Source organism: Cherax quadricarinatus, chromosome 28 (assembly GCF_038502225.1).
Source record: "Cherax quadricarinatus isolate ZL_2023a chromosome 28, ASM3850222v1, whole genome shotgun sequence".
NCBI lineage: Eukaryota > Metazoa > Arthropoda > Malacostraca > Decapoda > Parastacidae > Cherax > Cherax quadricarinatus.
In genome coordinates this window covers 15108170-15127346 of record NC_091319.1, presented here as the reverse complement: position 1 = coordinate 15127346, position 19177 = coordinate 15108170, and the positions used below count along the sequence as shown (strand labels likewise).

Sequence of the window (19177 nt, the reverse complement as noted above, 5' to 3'; positions counted from 1 at the left end):
ATTTCCTTTCCCCACTTCTCTTTCTTCTCCACACCTCCCTTTCTTATCTCTCCTCTCCATCTTCCTCAACACACTCCTAACATTTTGTCTCCCTCCGGCATGCACACACTGTCGAGGTCTTGCCTTCGGGGGTCAGTAGGGAACACGCACGCCACTACTAATATACCAAACTTTACTTAATACCTCATCATGGGAGAATGGTGAGCGAGCTTTGGAAGTCCTTGGGAAGGTGGTTTGCAGTCCATGGTTTAACGGCGAGAGTAGAGGTGCTGGAAGGATGAGAGGAACTCCCTCGAGGATACGTTTGGAAACTCTGAATCCTAAGTTCTGAACTGACAGAAGGTAATATAGATATTGAAAACGTGGGGAGGATCGAAACTGGAGAGGTTGGGAAAATCTGAGTGAAAGGAGATGCGGAGAGCTGCATGAATGAGGTGAGAGGCATAGTATGCAGCCCCACGCAGGACGCAGGACACTGCACAACCTCCGTGTGCTTGCCTTCATCACGCTGCTCCTAGGGGTCATTTAGTTTAGCTGGTAGTGTGTACACAAGAGCGACCACAGACCCTTGCCATTATTAGTGATGCCTGCCGTGCTAACCTGCGGCATTTGACCTGGTGGCTTGGCCACACGGTTAAGTAAATTCACACAGTCTGGTAGAGCCGCACATTCACGTTCATCCCCACGGTACCGATCGTTCTCCCGACAAACGTTACTATATCAAGCGTTCCGACTCGTAACAACTGGTGAGGTTATTCAGAGTCACATTATCTCGTTGACTGGTTCATCCTTCAGAAGACCCAGTAAAAGACAGCACAAGTAACAGTTCTTTCACTGACATTATCCTATAGATCTTTTAGTTTAATTTTCCTTGTAATTTAATGTTTTTCCAAAAATGATATTTTATGTTTGTGCTTCTGCTAATTGATATTTTTACATTTCTCATCTCTGGAGTTTAAACTGAACATGACTGATACTAAATAGGAAAATATTTTTTTTACAACTTCTGTGGTCAGTTTAAGGACAAATAATTCAGAGACAAATTTCTGAAAGCTTACAGTCACACTAATGTAAGCTGTGCGGTGTACAGTGAGACTAAGGGATCTGCTTGTCTTTCTCTAGAGTTATAAGATATTATTACTATATAATAGATATTCTGCAGTTGATAAAATTGATAGGAATGGACTATTTGTAATTCATGGACCAGGAACAAGGGGACACAGATGGAAGCGTAGAGCACAAGAGAAACACTGCGACACTAGGAAGGTGGTATAAAGGACCCCAATGGAAAAGTCACTCTTTCTGACTTAGGTTATCCTAGGTTCTTTACACATATGCTGCTATGTATGATAATCTGTGTAACTGTATTTGTGTATACCTGAATAAACTTACTAGTAGGGAAGAGAACTGAAATGGAAGTAATGTTTCCATGAACCTTATAGGTTTATTTAGGATATTATACGTAACATATATTAAACCCATCTAAAAGCACGTAGTATCACCATGAGACCCGCACCTAGTCAAGAATATACTGTAAATAAAAAAAAAAGCTTCACGACGAGTTTTGAACTCGCTATTAGAATAAGAGGGTGAGGGGGTGTAATCTTGATATGCAAAATACTAATTCAAGTGTATAGAGACAAACTGAAATGAGAGAAAGCGTCAGGAGCTACAGATGGTATATATAGAGGCACACGAATCCAAAAAATATTATAAAATATGTTTCCCAACTCGGAGTAGTAAGTGAAGTAAATGGATAGGCAGTGCAGTTACAACAAAATAAAAAGTTTAAAGAGTATGATCAGGTCCAGGGAGACCAGGAGTAATGATTCAACCCTGTAAATACAATTAGGGTAATACAACAGTGTACACAAACTGAATCAGTGTCGAAGTTGAGAGGAACTCAGTCCTGCAGGCAGGGAAATGAATGTAATGTGGGTTCGGTCTTCAGCTTTTCTCTCCCTTTGTTTCCTCGACAGACGAGTGTGCTAAACAGCGCCCGGTAATGAGGGTGTATCCTTACAGTCTCTCATTAAGGACTCGCTGTTCATCCTGAGCACCAGATTGTAGGTTTTTTGCATTCATCCCGAGCATACTTGGTCCTCGTTTCTTTGCTCTTCCACTTTCTCCCCTCCTCCCCATGTTACTGATCCTCGGGTACTTCAACGCCTACATTGTTCCTGCTCTTTACCCAGCAAGAGACCTTTGTTTTTCATCGTCCCCTGGGTACTAGTCGTGTCCTAGGATTTTCCTTGTTGCAGTAATTCTGCTTTTCCTTATTTAGATGTGGTTGTTAATCCTTGACTTTTTGTCATAGCGAGGCTCTTGATCCAAGGAATTGGATTCTCTCTCTCTCTCTCTCTCTCTCTCTCTCTCTCTCTCTCTCTCTCTCTCTCTCTCTCTCTCTCTCTCTCTCTCTCTCTCTCTCTCTCTCCCCCTCCCTCCCTGGATGTAACCTAGATGACGACCATTTTCCCCAGCAGTGCATGACTCCTAAGGATATAGCGTTCTCCCATGAATGAGAATTCTGTCTTAAGTCATTGTCGCAATTCTGCGGTCGTTATTAGCAGTGTGTTAATATTTCAGATTTGTTATCTGAAGGTTATATGAAAATGATTTCGAGGCTCGTCATTCCCGCGATTCGGTCCCAGTCAAGCCTGATCAGTAAGGCTGCTGGTGCTCGGTGCACACAGTCCCTCGTAAGCACCACAGCCTGGTTAATCGGGAAACTGTCAGGTGACCTCTTGAAAATATCCCTTAAGTTTGAAGAGAGGATGCTCATAAATCTTTAACCTTTTATGCTTATAGTTACGATATAGTTTAGTGGTTCTTAAACCTTTTAACTCGTTCACCCCAAGGACCAGTTTATTTCATCAATAAATCCCAAATCCTCGTTCGTGTAGACACGGTACCTTACCTCTGAGAGAATATTTCCCTCATCCTATTTGTGACAAGTCTTGCAACACTTCATAGCTTTTGACGAAGCACAAGTGAGTGTAAGACCTTGTGCTACTGTTTTCTATCCTGCCGTGGGTTGTTTTCTATCCTGCCGTGGGTTGTTTTCTATCCTGCCGTGGGTTGTTTTCTATCCTGCCGTGGGTTGTTTTGGATTGTCTGCGATTGTATTGCGTGTATATTGTATTCACACCCCACACCTTGGGCAGATAAGAATATAGTTGAATTCGACTATATTTTCGGCAAGGCCTTGGAAAGGACCCATTCCGCTTGTTTTAAACATACTTCGTTCTTATTCCCCGAGTGGTACAAATATTTTATATTATAAATAATATTTTTTGAAGCCTTGAGTATTGAGTTCAGTATCCTTCCGTAAACTCGTTGCTCTTGTGTAGCTAACATCTGTCACTAAAAAAAACATATATATATATGTTTTTACCGTGTTTAAAAAGTCAAGTATCTGCTTATGTGTTGCAAGTGTGAATGGACGCTTGCTTTTGAATGTACTTGAGCACTGGATAATCTGCCACGACGTTCGGTAAATCTCTCAGCCATTTTCCTCACCCCTAACAAAATAGGTCATTTTAAATCACACTTCTGCGTGCTAGGTTTATCTTCCGTGATCCTGAAGTGGCGCTGAAGCTCAAGGAACCTCTGTGCTTTTTCCATCCAGGAATTTATTTTCAGCCACCAGTACAGTACATTATTTATTGTTTAAGTACAAGATTGTCATACCGCGAAGTCATACTTCAGTATACGGTACAGACAGAGGTTAATGTGTGCTGTCGTAGTGATGCTCCAGTTGTTGCGAATAGAGCAGTTCATTTCACTTTGCGTTATTCTGGTCATATATTTCACTTAACTGCAACAGTGATATAATTTAGTGAGCGGCGCACTCGACACATTTCATCCTTGCTTTGTGGAAGAAACATACTGCACACATTATCCTGCACATTGCTCGATGAGCAAGGCATTCCAAAACATCTTTATCCAGCTAATGTTAATTGTAAACAATGTCCATCATATTCACTGCTATAAAGAAATGATTTATATAATACACATGAATTTTGAATCAGTAAGAGTAAAATAAGTAAGTCTTTGAGATGTATATCAGCGTATGTTAATTAATATGGTAGGGGTCTTAAGTAAATATTATTTCATTCATGGGCGGGAACTAAACCCATAGGGGTTATCCAATGTAAGTGTGATAGACAATTGAAAAGGAAGGGTATCTCAAATTATACTCGAGTCATTCACCGGCACCAAGGCACCTCTTGGAAGGGTACTGTAGTTTGTGTTCGATTATCTATAGCTGTTTGCAAGGGATATATACTGTTTTTGCTACAGGAGTGTTGGAGGAGTATCCACCGCTGTGTTAGTGGGTGCTTAAATTTTTTAGCACAATAACACCGAGAAGAGTCTCAGATTTAGAATTCAACACACGTATCTCACCCGGTCCATCTGTGTGCGGATACTCCAGAAGTACCTGGCAATCCTCCTCTGTTTATTCTCATTAGTTTTGCAGCTTCCATTTTTGATATGTATGATTCTAGGTCTGCAGAGTTACCTACATATTCCAGGAACAGATATTTGTGGGTATTCAACTGGTTACATTGTTTTATATTTAGCATTCTTTAATCTCTCCTTTCACCTTACTCGTTACTACGGACTGTCATTCCAGTTCGCGCTCTAGCTCCAGGGGTATCGACTTGTAATTGGTATTATGTTGACATTTTTTTGAGGTGTTTAGTAGTTTCGTATTTCCAGAATTTAGTGAAAATTTGGTTTGGTTAGTGCTATCATCCCTTTCCTTCAAATTCTCGGAAAAGTATTATCCGTTTCCATTATTTTTGTGTTCAGCTCTTATCAGCAATTCCTGTTACTTGCATATTTTCAAACTTTAAAGATCTGGCTTAAATTTTTTATCCAGCCACTTCCAGTACAGAAATGGTGTTCTATTTCTGCTCTAGATGTTTCAGGGTTCCTGGTAATGAAGGGGTAGATGCTGAGGCAAAGGCTGTTGTATCGTGTGCTCATAGAAGACTTCTGCCTCAGTTACTTCATTGGCCACTAACATCACTATATGTTCTTAGGAGATGGCAAGAGGGGCGAGCCCTACAGACAAGCAACAATCTGTACTGGGCTCAGCAGGACGTCAGTCGTGGATATTTGGTCAAAGTACAAAAGTTTATAAGCTTCTAAAATATCTCTATTGCATAAAAAAAACTCTAAAATGCTATAGTTTGGCCACCCGTAATTGGTAGTGATTTTGTTGAATTATCTGGCCAGTCTGTAAATCTTGTATATAAAAATACATTTTTTTAAGTGCAATTTTTGTAAGTGTATTTGGAAATCTAAATTCACTCTAAAATTAAAAATTATATGTAATATTCATTTTTAGAGATATCCAGGGAGAGAGGACGGGAAGGGGAAAAGAGTGGGAAATATTAGAGTGAAAGGAAATCATTCTGTAACCTACAGCGTTCTCTTGAGACATTCTGGAAGTACTGGAAACCGGTATTACCCCACTTGATCTACTTTATCAACCAGATAGTGATACCTGTGGGCATGTGGGCTGCGTGCAATAGCAGCTTGGCTCGTCACACCGTCACGAAAGCTTGACCTTCTCAGGCCAGGCTTAAAGAGTACAGCGATTCTCGAAACCAGTCACAAATTTAGTTGACTTGCGAAATAATAACATGAGTGGAAGCAACTTGTAGAACAAATGGGGGTTTAACTTATAACAAGCCAGTCCTTAAAACGAGGAGGCCAGTGCGTTAACTGCACGACCTATTAGGATTCATCTAATTTGGTATATTGTTATACCCTAGGAAGATTAGCATGGGCCCCACCTTAACCACAGTGCAGGATTTTCCAGAAATCTCGCACTATATTTGTCGCAAGCATTAACAGTAGTCTCTTCAAAACCGTTATTAAATGACGCGCGAAATTGGAGTAACACGATTGTAAAAAAAAAAAAATCTAAACGGAAAGGGTTCAATTGGCTTGCCATGGGACCGAACCCCATCCGTTCTGTGAGACGTAGTTGTATAGATCACTTAGTATATTGAGAGTTACTTATTTGTGTTTTGTATTTGAACTCGTTTTACTCGATTAAATAGCAATGCCGGTTATGTAAGTCTCAAGATAAGGAAAGGGATTTTTATGGAAGGTCGGAGTTATGGGGTCGGGAGGGGAAGAAGGGAGCAGCAAACAGCCAGTAGGGGACCTCTAATGGCTCTATGCAAATGAGATCGCAGCATAAGTGCCTCATAATGTAGTTAGGCTGAAGTATATAAGCGTGTGTGGAGGGGAAGAAGTGAAAGTGGAGGGAAGAGGAGGGGAGGAGGGAAAGACGTGTGGGGAGGAGAAGGCATGGCTGACGTATGAGGGAGGGAGGGATGGAAAGGTGGTGGTGGTTGGTGGCGGGGGGGGGAGTTAGAGGGCGTGAGACGGAGGAAGGGCAATGTTTAAAGATAGTGTGAGGGTTGTTAGTTACGATTTAAAATTGAACTTAGAATTAGGTGTGCACAAATGGGGTAAAAGAGAGTGGAGAGCATACCTGGAGGGGTGTTCTGGGGGTCAACGCCCCCAAGATCTGGGCCATGACCACGCCTAGTTATTATTTCATAAAACCTTTATCACTAGTACACATTTTTATATAAATTTTGTTGTGTATATCCGGGGCGCGGTAAGGGGTTGTGGGCGTGCTGTGCTGTGCTGCGCCAGTGGTTCCTAACTCGCATCGCGACCCAAATTAGTAAGGTAGTATAGTCTTAAACATTTTTATTGCAAGTAACTTTACAAAATGGTCTGCATTCTGTTATTATTAACCAAACGCCAGACAATAATCATATTTTCTCGGAGGGAGGGATGGAGGTAAGTAGGGTGAGTGGGTAGGTCATCACAGGAAGTCTGCAGCTACAATACAGAATAAGGTTTTGAGGCGACGCTCTTGGCCACAATCCAAGTTTTGAACAAAAAGATGGTAGAATTACTAAGTTAGAAGAGCCTGCAGTGAAGGAGTATGTTGGTGCAGGAGAGAGGGAGGGAAGGAAGAATCAGGAAATCTTAACGCAGTGAGGGAATGTTGGCGCAGGGAGAGGAAGAGTTAAATGAAATTGTGAGAATAACAGTGGGGGCTGGGAAGTACGGGAGAACAGCGGGACAAAAATCATTGATTACATAAAGTACAAATGTCAGCCGAGGAACACTTAGGAGCATACATGCTCCGGTGAGGAGACACTTCAAAATACTGTCCAGGAAAGGAAGGTTGAAGGAGCCAGAAATCTTGAAGACGTACGGTGGAGTGGTAAACAGGAGGAAGAAAATAAAAATACAGACGTTGTGTACAGATTTTGCAAAAAAGCATTTGACTTAAATCACCATAGTGAGGTATAAAATGAAAGGTTGTTAAATTAATATTTAATTTAAAAAAAAGTGAGTGCAGTGTGTGATAAACAATGTTATAGAATCAGGATAGTAAAAAACTTGATAAACACTAATCATAGGTTCGAATCATGTTTTGTGGATGATACCAAAATAATAGGGATGGGATAAAACAAAAATTATTGCGGATACTGATACCATCAAAATTAGCAAATACTTAACGATACCAATACTCAATGCCGATAGCAGATACTCACCGATACTAATACCGATACTTTGACACACTCCTAAAAATAAGCTTGAAAGTTCTCACTGCATAAGACAGAAAAATTGCAAACAGGTATCAACAGCAATAAAAAATTTACATTGAACAAAGAAAAGATGGACATTGGTGACAAATTCCAACTTCTGAGATATAGAAGAAAACGTAATCTGAGAGAGCACAGAATACGAAACGGAGGCAGACTATATACTAAAGACCTAGGAATAACAATGTCAGATGATTCACAGAAACTGCAAATGTACCAAAAACAAGAAAATGATTTGTTGGATTATGCGAGTTAAGTCAAGCCCATGATACTTTTCAAATCACTTGTGCTCTCACGTCTTCTGTGCTCACAGCTCCTAAAAAGAGAAATGGAAACTAAAAAAAGTACAGATATCATTTATTGCAAGCATATAAAACATCTCAACTGCTGGGGACCCTTCATAGCACTTATCGCGCGCGCGCACACCAGGAGCTGTGACTCGAGCCCTGCAACCATAAATAGGCGAATACGTACACACACACATAAATATTAAATATATATATATATATATATATATATATATATATATATATATATATATATATATATATATATATATATATATATATATATATATATATATATATATATATATATATATATATATATATATATATATATATATATATATATATATAATGATCCCTATGGCTTTAGCACTTTCCCGTAAATGTAATAATACGTGTAATTGCAAGAAATAGGAACTGGTAATGAGCATAGTGAATACAGGCTGAGTAAAATTGAAGCAAAGGATGGAGTGGCAGTGGCGTGAGAGTAAAGGGTGAAATGGCATTGTTGCAAGGTGAAGGATATACAGAATAGATGGCTAGCTTTGTTAGAATACTGTATCATTGTTTGTGGCATCATTAACTGATGGTAGTGTTGCCAAACACTGTTACCTAAGGCAGTGTTATATTCATTTAAATCTGACTTTGAAGTTATTACAATGATTGTTTTGTTATTAGCTAGTTGGAGGAAAAAGCTAGTTCACAAAGTTGGCATAGACGATATTGTTGCTTTTTCTGGGTTGAAAAGGCGTGGTAGTTAGGATTCATGAGATTGGATGGGTTTGTGGGAGACACACATACAAATTAAGGCAAGTTCTTGAAGCTGCATTAATTATTTATAATTGTTACTATTATAATTGTTACTATCAGGATGTTCATTTCTTAAATGAAGTTGTTTTGAAATACATTGTTACATGCTTTTCTACATGTGTTGAGTTCTCTTAAACCTAACTATCTGTCTGCAGATTGTTGGAGAAACTTAAAGTAAGATGTCCCAACGTGGATCACTGCACTATGGAGATGCAGCGAGGAGACCTGGAAGACCACTTAAAGTACAGGTGAGTTGATTCTGTAATCTAAACTTTTATTGAACTGATATTGAAATTTAATCTTTTTTTTATTGGGTCTTGATTTGCCTGGTGAAAGTATTTCACTTTGAACTAGTTGTTGAAGGGTCTAGGTTTACTTGGCCCGTGGAAAGCTAAATATTTATTCTTGTAGTGTTCTGCCATCTTCAGTGTCAATTGTAATGTTCCCAACAACAATGTGTTTCTCTCACCATTCTTATTCATAAAAAGCTTCACAGTAAATCTTGGTAATATACGTTTCTTATTATGGCGACTCTGCAATGTTTCAGCAACATCTCTTATTGTTGAACGTAACATTCTGTGTTCTTTATATCTTATTTGAATTCTTTCTCTATGTTTAGCTTTTATTTCATAAAGAATGGGCATTTTTCACAAGCATTACAGTTACAGTTTTGGTCGAAGGGCCGTTTACAAAATTATGAAAATTATTTTAGTTTAGGTTAACCTTAGCTAACTAAACTTAAATTTATTTATAGTTAATTGCCAGTTACGAACTAATACAAATGGGCGAATTGCAGTTCCTCGAAGCGTTGCTATTGACACTTTTGGATAATGGGATGTTTCATGAAAAGAGCTACATTTCAATTTCCCAGGATTTCAATCCGTACCCCCACTCCCCCTCCCCCCCCAGGGTGGCTTTTCCCCCCAAGGGTAAGTATTTTAACAAGGATTACTTTTAGTATTAAGCAAGTTCCTGCAAACTTGCATTTCTTTAATTAATCGACCTCTACTTTCACGACTCTTCCTATAAGTCATTTGATTTGTGGGCCTTCTGTGCATACTATCAGGGTCTTATGATTTGTGTTTCCTCCTCTTTGTGCTATCAGTATCATGATTTTTGTACTTCATAATGTTTTTTGATTCTTGTATCTACTCTATGCTAAGTGTATCGTGGCTTGTTCTTATATGCGTTTTGTACTGATTGTTTTTGCCAAGAACGCTGAGAGATTTACCATATCAAAGCGCTTTTCAGATTCCTTTTTCTTCATATATGGTCACTTAGTTCTCTCAAAACAATGTCTTCTGATATACTGTATAAGTTATAGATCCTAAAAGATATCGCAATAGGTTTTTTTTAATGCAGCTCTCCCTATGTAACCTATACTACCACACTCTAGGATACGAACCCGTAACAGTAGACTAACACCTACGTACTTATTTACTACAGTATGAACACGGACAATAAAAAAGTGACGCCCATAATTCTTGACTCAGTGTATTCTTCATGATACATCATTGTATACTACACCGCCACAAATGTTTTCCTTGATAGTTATCATCTTCAGTGCTAAAAGAGTCGTTGGGAAAATTTGTTGGAGTGCTTGTATCTTTTTTTCTGTTTTGCTGGTGTGTGTGAAATGTGTTGGGAAGCTGTGCTGCTGCTGCACACTTCACTGCTCTCTCTTCTGATGTACACGAATCAGTATGAGACTTCCTACCCTGTATTTTACCATGCTTAAAAATTCATTATACTTGCTTCTAAGAATGGCAATATCAGTATTTTATTAGGCATTATTTTCTAAGTTTATATACCAAATATACAGTAACATTTCTCTTGAGTATAGAGTGAAATCTGCACTGTGTGCCGAAGTTTTGACGTAGTCTGTTGACTTTACTTCTCAAATTCCTCCGCTACTTATTTTTGGCTCCCTTCTTTCCCCTTCCTCTCATTACTTTCTTCCCTCCTCCCAGCGTAATATCATGGAGAAGCTGCAGACGGTAAGCGCACATAAACCATGCAGATGTATTTTTATTTATTTTTCCTTCCCGAGTCAATAGCACGAGGAAATACGCCACCGCATGTGTGGGTTTCGAGTGATTGGTACTGGTGGAGTTGGGAGAGCGGGGGCGGGGAGAGGAGACTGGTGAAGGGAGATATATACCGGAAAGGAGAAGAGGCATAGCAGAGAGACAGGAAAGGGAAAAGAGAATTGTTGAAAAAAAGTAATAAAAAAACGAGCAGTGTTAACCTTAAAGGCAGTTATCTTGGGAGGTGTTAAATCCGTAGGGCTCATACAGAGCCTGAGGAATGAGAACATATTAGGTTTGATTCGAGGAGAGGGTGGCTCTTAGAGGCCAAGATAAGGCTGATGCAATGGTCAGGCCAAAATGTGCACTAAACCTGTGTCGCTGTAAAAGATATTCCATTCCAGGGGCTCCTCTTGCCTTACCTGTAGACAGTTCTGGGGTCAGTAACCCCCGCCCCCCGGCCTGGTCCCAGACCAATCCTCCCGGTTGACAGCCTGATCAGTCACGCTATTAGTGTTGGATGCACGCAGTGCAACGTATGCACCACAGCCGGCTAATCATTGACTAACTCTTGGAACTTATTGGTTTCCTCTGGAAGACAGGGTCTGTTGGTTATTCTCTTTACACTTGAAGGGAGCTAAGTTTTCGTCCCTTTACACTTGTTTATCTCTTAGTGTACTCATTGCACCCCTCTTTTCATTGGGGGTATTTTGCACCACCTGCCAAGCGGTTTGCTTTCGAAATGATTTCAGTGCGCAGATTTATGATCAATCCTTCCAGAATCTTTCATTTATAAATTGATGTTTGAGGGATTTCACCTTCACCCAATAATTTAGATGCTTGACTGAGGTTATACGGCAGCAAATATCTTTATGTTCTCTAAATCTGCTATTTCCCCTGCATTAAAAGGGGCTGTTTGTGTACAGTAATATTCCAGTCTAAAGATAAGTGACGTAGAATATCATTGGCTTAGCGCTTTTCTAATGTTTTCCTTGCCAACACAACTCTGTGAGTACACCCAAACACTCATGATTCAATTGATCTTCTGATTCTGAGCTCTTTAAAAGGAAGAATTCTTGGTTAAGTTCTGAAGAAGCTTCACCGAGAGCATAACTTCGTTAAATAAAAGAGTCGGTGGAGCAGTGATTAAGCATCAATTTCCTAGTCAGTATGGTTATTAAATTACATATATGGGTAACGAGCCCCTGGCATATGTTACCCTTCAGAATGTGCATACTTAAAGAGAAACATTCTAATCTTTTTTCAAAGGGGAAAAAACAATACCGATCAAACTAAATGAACTCTAACAAATCATTGTCTGTACACACACCCATTCACGACACGTTGTACCTCAAAGGCATGCAGAGACAGCAAGCCTTAAAAAAGAAAAAAAGTTTCCTCAGCAAGAGCTTTATCAAATTACATAGAGATCTAGGCGCACTCTTCCTTACAAAGGCCAACAGTGAAGTGCTAAGAGGAGGGTTGGGTCAAATAACAGGGGAGGTGCAGGCAAGTGAACAGCATCGGAGTTGGTGAGTGGGCGGTGGTGTGGTGAAAATGAGGTAGGTGAGAAGTGTACAGGTGACATACAGTGGGTTTAGGGGACTCGAGTATCTGCAGAAATAGAATTTCGTGGAACACAATATTCTACAATGGTGTGGGCGAGCAATTTTGCATTTGTGAAGGGCCCAAAGGTTTTGCTCATTGAAGTCTCGAAACTTGGATGGTGACAGCCTAAAGACACTTTTGCGTTTTCCTGTCGCTCGTGCATTTTATTACCTGTGCTATGTTTCAGTCCATGAGATAAGAGTAGCAGTTTTCATGTATTACGAAGGCATTGCTGACTCTGTTAAGAAGCATTTCTGTGTTCCTGAACTAGTGTATCGAGATTAGGAAACATTTCATCTACAAATAGTCTGTCACAGCTGGAAGAAATAATGGTATAAGGTAGCATAATTTTCTACCTTAGTTTGACCGTTTATGCTACCTTATGTCAACCAATCCTAAACTAGCACACATGTATGAACTCAAGATTCATATTTTTATTATTAAATTATAATCCGGGGGAAGTGCTAAGACCAATGGGATCATATAGGGAATGAGAGGCAATCTGATTTAATCCAGGGAAGGGGAGGATAGACCCACTTCCTTGGCTAAGAGGCTTTCATCGGTCAGTATCTCCGTGCATCCTTTTACTGTCAAATCAGGCCATATTATCAAGTCTCCAAAAGAAAGCGTGGAAATCAACAGATGGAATTATCCTCCCTAGCGGTAATCCCATCCTTCAAGTTACACATTCCCCGACAGTAAGTGAGACGGCCCATGGTCTCAATACACAAGCAATGAACGCTGATATATATATAAACAGTCAACAATGCCTGCGTAATCCATAGAAAATGCTGTTCTCATCTCTTGGATTGAAGTAAGTTCAGCAATTATGGGAGTGACAGGAACAGGCGAAAGTATCTCGAGGATGCAACCATTGAGGTCTCAAGACACCATCGATGCCTTTACCACTGCGAAACCAGTCGCCCACACCATTCTAGAAAATAGCATTTTATGAAATTCTGTTCCTGCAGATACTCAGGTCCACTTATTTAAACCTACCTGTCCCACTACTCACTCAACTTGGATGAACTTTTCCCTGTCCCTTGACCCAACCTTCCTCTTAACACTTATGTAAGACAAGAGTAAATAGCTCTCACAAAGTGAGACGTTTTTAATAAAAGCTTGCTCTTTGTGTCTTTGATTTCTCTCCCCCTAGTACATGAAAAAAATAAAAAATCAGTTAGGTTAGAGGTATGCGTTGCAGTGGGAGTTAGCTATAATGGTTCCCACAAGTGGTCATAATTTTTTTGTAAATATACAGATTGAAGCAGATTTCTCCCCATACCTTATATTTAAAAAATCTGATCTATTGTTTTAAGGATAGATTAAACGTAGACTCAGAGATGGTTCCTATATCACGAAAACAATCGTATTTTCAGTGTCATCTTTGCATTTTCCACCGTCTTAAATTATAGTAAAGCCAAAATACTCTTAGGAAGATAAGCTATAATCAGAGGTCAAACAATAATTAGGGAAATACCAATGAAATAATAGTTGTCAAGGTAGCTGAAAAAGGGATAAAAGCAATGGTCTCGTTTTATTCTTTCCTGGTCTCCTCGTTTTCTTCCTCCTGCCCTCCCTTTCCTGGTTGGTCGGGAAAATTACATCGGCAACTTTTGACGGCATTATGAACATGCTATTGGAAAGTTTTGAACTTCGCCCATGATACAGTTAGGGAGCAGAATTGAGTTCGCAACTTGCAAGGGATGAGGTAGGCGGTTGGTCGTGGTTAAGGTTACAAAGGTTACAATATATAATTTATATTTACTAAATCATTTTGAGAGAATCAGTATAATGTTTGTACGAGGTATGTATTTTAGCTTGTAAAGGTTATACTGATCATTGCATTTTTAATCTAATACTCTACTAGTGTTGCTTGATTACGAAAACACTTGTTCATGTACCATGCACTAAGTGCCCCTGAGTTGCATTAGGGATTAGGTCACAGTATCTCATTACCTCAGACTCGACAAATCATAATTCGAAATAAGTTTGTATGTTTTATGGTGTATATTGCTTAGCGTAGGCGTGTCTTATCTGTGTGATGTTGCTTCGGCCGCCCATGACTTCCTTCGCAGCTTCTTTCATGATATTACAGAATCTCATTTGGGAACATGTGAGAGAAATCCCTCATGACCTATTTGGCATCATTGACTAGAGTTTGATACCTGCTTAACGTTTAAAGGTTGGGGTTTCACCTCAGTAGGTGCCTGTTAGAGTATTGACCACTCAGGGGAAGTTCCTTGATGCCGGCGAGTGGCTCTTGATGCAAGAAATTGCCCGTGTGTTTCCCTTCCTTGGAATGAACCTGATTGTCTCCCTTTTTCCGCAGGCGCTGTACGATTCCTGCGGGTTTAGCGTTTCCCTACAATTATATATTTCTGAAGGCATTATGTAATTTGCACACCGCTTGAAATAGCCTTTACGATGTGCTTTAAGTACTTGCAAGCATTCATGCTCACCGCCTTATTTCACCTCAACAAAGTTGACTCAACTTGTCCCTAGGAAAGATGACTGTTCAATTCCTAACAACTGCGCCCTTTAGCTTCACTTCCACTGCATCATCAACATGGCTTCCGCATGACTCGTTCAATTGATTTTCTCTTGCCTCAGGTCTGGTGAACCTGGCTTCGCGATTATGGCAAATCTTTTGCAATAACTTTTGGCATTTTTCACTCTTTTGATATGGTAGTGTCACAAATTTTTGCTCTTTAAATTATTTTCTTTTTTCAAATTTAACATCGCAAATTTCGAGCTTCCTCCTTGATGGGTCCATCTCAGCTGGTAAACATTTTTTTCGACACTCGCCTTTCGATGAGAAGTTGCAACTGTCTCCTCTGTCATTTCTTTGTTACTTAATCTCTGACTCTTGAGTTGTATGCTTTCTTTTTTCTATTATGTATAATTCTCATATGCTTCTTTCTCACGGGTGTTCTGTTGCGGGTCCTATAATAATGCATCACGCTAATAAGTAAGATGTGCTACGTACTTCTTGCTTATTAACTTGTTGGAACTGTATACCATTATCATATACCTTATGCTCTTTTAATTTTTCCACAGCTATTCTTCTAGACCTGAACCATTTTTATCCCTGCCACTTTTGATCTAAAGAGGAGTTTGTAGCTATCTTGACTACACACAGTTTTGCCCCCTAGCCAATGATTAGCCAGTATTATATTGTTATAAACAAAAATGGAAAGCTTGTACTTGGATACATTTTATTACACGCCTTTTCAAATTTTCAATTAACAGTGAGTCTTTGGAAATTCATAGGATTATATTAGGACAAAACATGTTTATTTTGGATATGTATAGTACATTTTTTTGTGCTTTCTGGATAGTATAGCAACAATCCAGTGCGGTACTACCGTCTTTTCATTGTATAGTTTGAAACATGAGTTTGTTGAACATTTTGCAGTTTGCCAGAGTTTCTGGTCTTGAAAAAAAGTGCAAACAAACTTTTACTTTGACAGCTTTTTGCTTTATGTAGTTTTATCAAACCGTATTGATTTAAGAAAGCTTTATACAGATTTTATGTTGTCACAAAAAAAAAAAGAATTGCCCTGCATATTTATTTTTTACATCATCGACAATATGGTTTTGTACCCAATGCTGGTCGTTTCTGTCTCAAGAACATGCAAATGTTCACAAACTGACATTCAGCATATACATTGTTTCATAGTTTTTTGGAGGAGCAGTGATCCCCGGAATCATTAACAAATATAATAGATATATACACTTTCATACATAAGACAAAGATTTATTAAGTGCTCGTATTTCGGTGGATAGTGCATTTTTTGTGCAGTTACTTTTTTTTGACTACATGCATATGTAGTGAACAGTGATTCTGCAAAAGCCTTCGACAAGTACTACCAAGGTGTGATAGTGCACAATATGTACGCTATTTTTTTTTTTTTTGGTAGACAGGTTGTTACTAAAATAGTTGTTTTCCCCTTTGCAGGTGTCCAGGTAACTGGGTGTCGTGTCCCCATTCTACATCCGGGTGTGAATACCGTGGTTCCCAGCGCTCCATCACCACCCACCTTACCACCTGCACTTATAAAGATCATGGTGAGTATCAGAGCAACGTAAAGATAGTTTTACGTCTAGTTCTGTCACTTCTCTGCAGGTATACACATCAAGGTAATGCGCATTTTTTTTAAATGGAGGACACCGCAATATGTTACCTCATTAAAATCTAAGTAAATTTATTATAAGTTTTTGAAGACTTTCATCCACTCTGCAACGATTAAGAACACTTGTGGAGCCTAAATCGACCTGCTGCGGGTAATAAAAAAATGTTTTCATACCTATTAGAGTTAAGTTTTCCTCCACATGAGAATATAAATTTAGTGCCCCACGCGACAAAGCTTATTGCTCCTAAAATTAGAATGTATGCGAGCATGTCTGTATTGATATAATGATTACGTATTAATCTGTCCCTTTTGCCCTCTCCCGTGGCTTGTTGACATTATCTTCATTTGGGCTATAACCGGCCCCTCTCTGTTTATCGTTGTTTATTTGGCTTACACGAAGCTGTTTGTGTCTGCCGTGATTGTGTATTCAACGCTGTTATTCTCAAGCTAATTACCAGTGGTTTACAAAAGTGGCTCCATGGATCAATATTAGACATCACAGCAGAGTTTATTTATGATAGTGGGGGTGGACACCGTCAGGTTTGGCTGTACTCTGTCGTAAGGGGTAATACCACATGGTCGTCACACGCCTTGCAAGCCTTAGCAGTTCATGAGGCTCGTCCATTTACTATCACACCTGTCACCTTTCTTTTTATTCCCCTCAACCATTGTCTCTGCAAGTCTTTTGCCTCTCTTCCCTCTCAGTTACATTTCGTAGATCACGTATGAAATTATATTGAAAAGGGGCAGTTCCAGTGGGCCCTGCAGACGAGCAGAATTTTTTTAAGAGTTCTACAGTGATCGAATTTGCCGATTTATGATAGAGCACATCAATCTTCTTCATGTACCCTATATGCTTGAAGGGAATCGTCCTACTCTACGCTAATTACAGAAAATCGCTGATTGACACATTAATGTGTCCTAGGCTTCAGAGCTTTCGGTTTCAGCCTAGAGGTTTCATACTCGCCTTTTAGACTTTGGTAACATTTTGGGGAAATCTTTTAGTGCGCATTATTTAATGGATAGTGAAAAATGTAACCGTTTAAAAAATATGTTTTTAAGGACTTGATGGTTTGTTTCGGTGTGGATTTAGTTGGCAAGTGCAAGATAGGTTGGGTTGTGCCTGTTTTCAGTGTACAGTGTGCTGCACGATTTTCAACCATGGGACAGCTGTTCACTGTATCACATTTTATAACCTCTGGGTTACTTAGAAGGACATCTGGAAAATTTTAGGGGACCTAATTTCAAGTCTGATATTGTTATTAACTGATGGCTTATATTTTAATATGGAGTGTGTATATTTATGTAATTGTTAATTTGTCTGAACGGCTTTTACTTGCTTGGACAAAGGTTAATTATGGTATAACATCTGTGTATATGGTACGAGCATACTATGATTTATTTTGTTGCTTGGATCACTACTAAACCTTTAATCCTTGATCTCTAAATATACGACCTTCCCTCTTATTCTTTCGGATTCTGCTCTCAGCCTAGTCCACCACACTACTACATATTCCCATTCCTCTCACTAGGCTCCCCTTTTCCATTCGCCCTTTCCTAACCGTTCAAGGTGGGCTTTAATAGTGGCAAAGATCTTCATCTAAGAAATTGAAACTACTGTCCCCTTCCATAGTCTCTTTGCCCGGTATAATGGCATGAAGTTTTGTAGTGCCCCAGGCCGTGTCAGTCTGGAAAATGAACGAGCAAATGCTGAAGCAAAGGCAGCTCCTTTAAGGCTTTAAAATTGCTCTATAGCAAACTTTAATGCTTTAAAATTGCTCTAAAGCAAACTACCTCACAGTGGCTTCATGTGTCACACACATATGAATATATCTTTAGGAAGCTGTGGGTCCACTTGGAGACAATTATGTTCACTGAGAATAGGACGGACGGACACCCACCTCAACCATATTCACCGTCTTGCGGGTGATTCTCTCCTTCATACCCGACTACCTGGAGAGTGTTCCGAGGGTCAACGACCCCACGGCCCGGTCCCAGACCAGGCCACTCGGTGGATGACCTGATCAACCAGACTGATGGTGCTAGCTGTACACCACAGCCCGGCTGTGGTAATTCCCCTTATATATGAAGGGAATGTATTGAGAGAAGTCTTGGTCGTTTCACATCGAGTTTTCCGTTAGTGTACTCATCGTTGCTTTTCATTGGGGGTATTTTGCACCATCTGCCAAGCTCCTACATTTATAGGAAACCATTTGTGTATGCAGGCTTAGGACTAATCCTAGAAGTTTCAATATGTAAATTATGATGTACCTCTCTGTCTTACCTAGGTTTCAAGAATGCAGATCAAGGGACTTCAAACGTTCCTGGTAATTTAGGTGCTTGACAATCTTTGTGAGCAGTGAAGGTTCTCTGCACATTTTACAGGTCTGCACTTTTGCCTACCTTGAAGGGAACGGTTAAGGTACAGCAGTACTCCAGCCTAGGGGGTAAAATATGACTCTAAGCGTATCAACATTGCCTTGGCACCCCTGTTTTGAAGGTTCTAGTTATCCAGCCTAAAAAGCTTCCTTGTGGTTATGATAATTATACTGTTGAAGGTGTGATGTTGACATAATCACTTGCAGGTCTCACAAATTTGTCTTACTCTGGTGGCCTGGTGGCCTGGTGGTTAACGCTCTCGCTTCACACGGTGAGGG

General features: G+C 39.7%; 1 protein-coding gene across 9 annotated transcripts in view; it reads left to right on the top strand.

The window, feature by feature from the left end:
• LOC128693337 (ligand of Numb protein X 2) overlaps positions 1 to 19177 on the top strand; it is a 581167-nt gene that overhangs the window by 543236 nt on the left and 18754 nt on the right. For all 9 annotated transcript variants that reach the window (XM_070089413.1, XM_070089412.1, XM_070089410.1 and 6 more), the window contains 2 exons: positions 8905 to 8997; positions 16346 to 16455. In XM_070089413.1, the coding sequence (XP_069945514.1) occupies positions 8905 to 8997; positions 16346 to 16455 (203 nt within the window). The remainder of the gene's footprint in view (positions 1 to 8904; positions 8998 to 16345; positions 16456 to 19177) is intronic.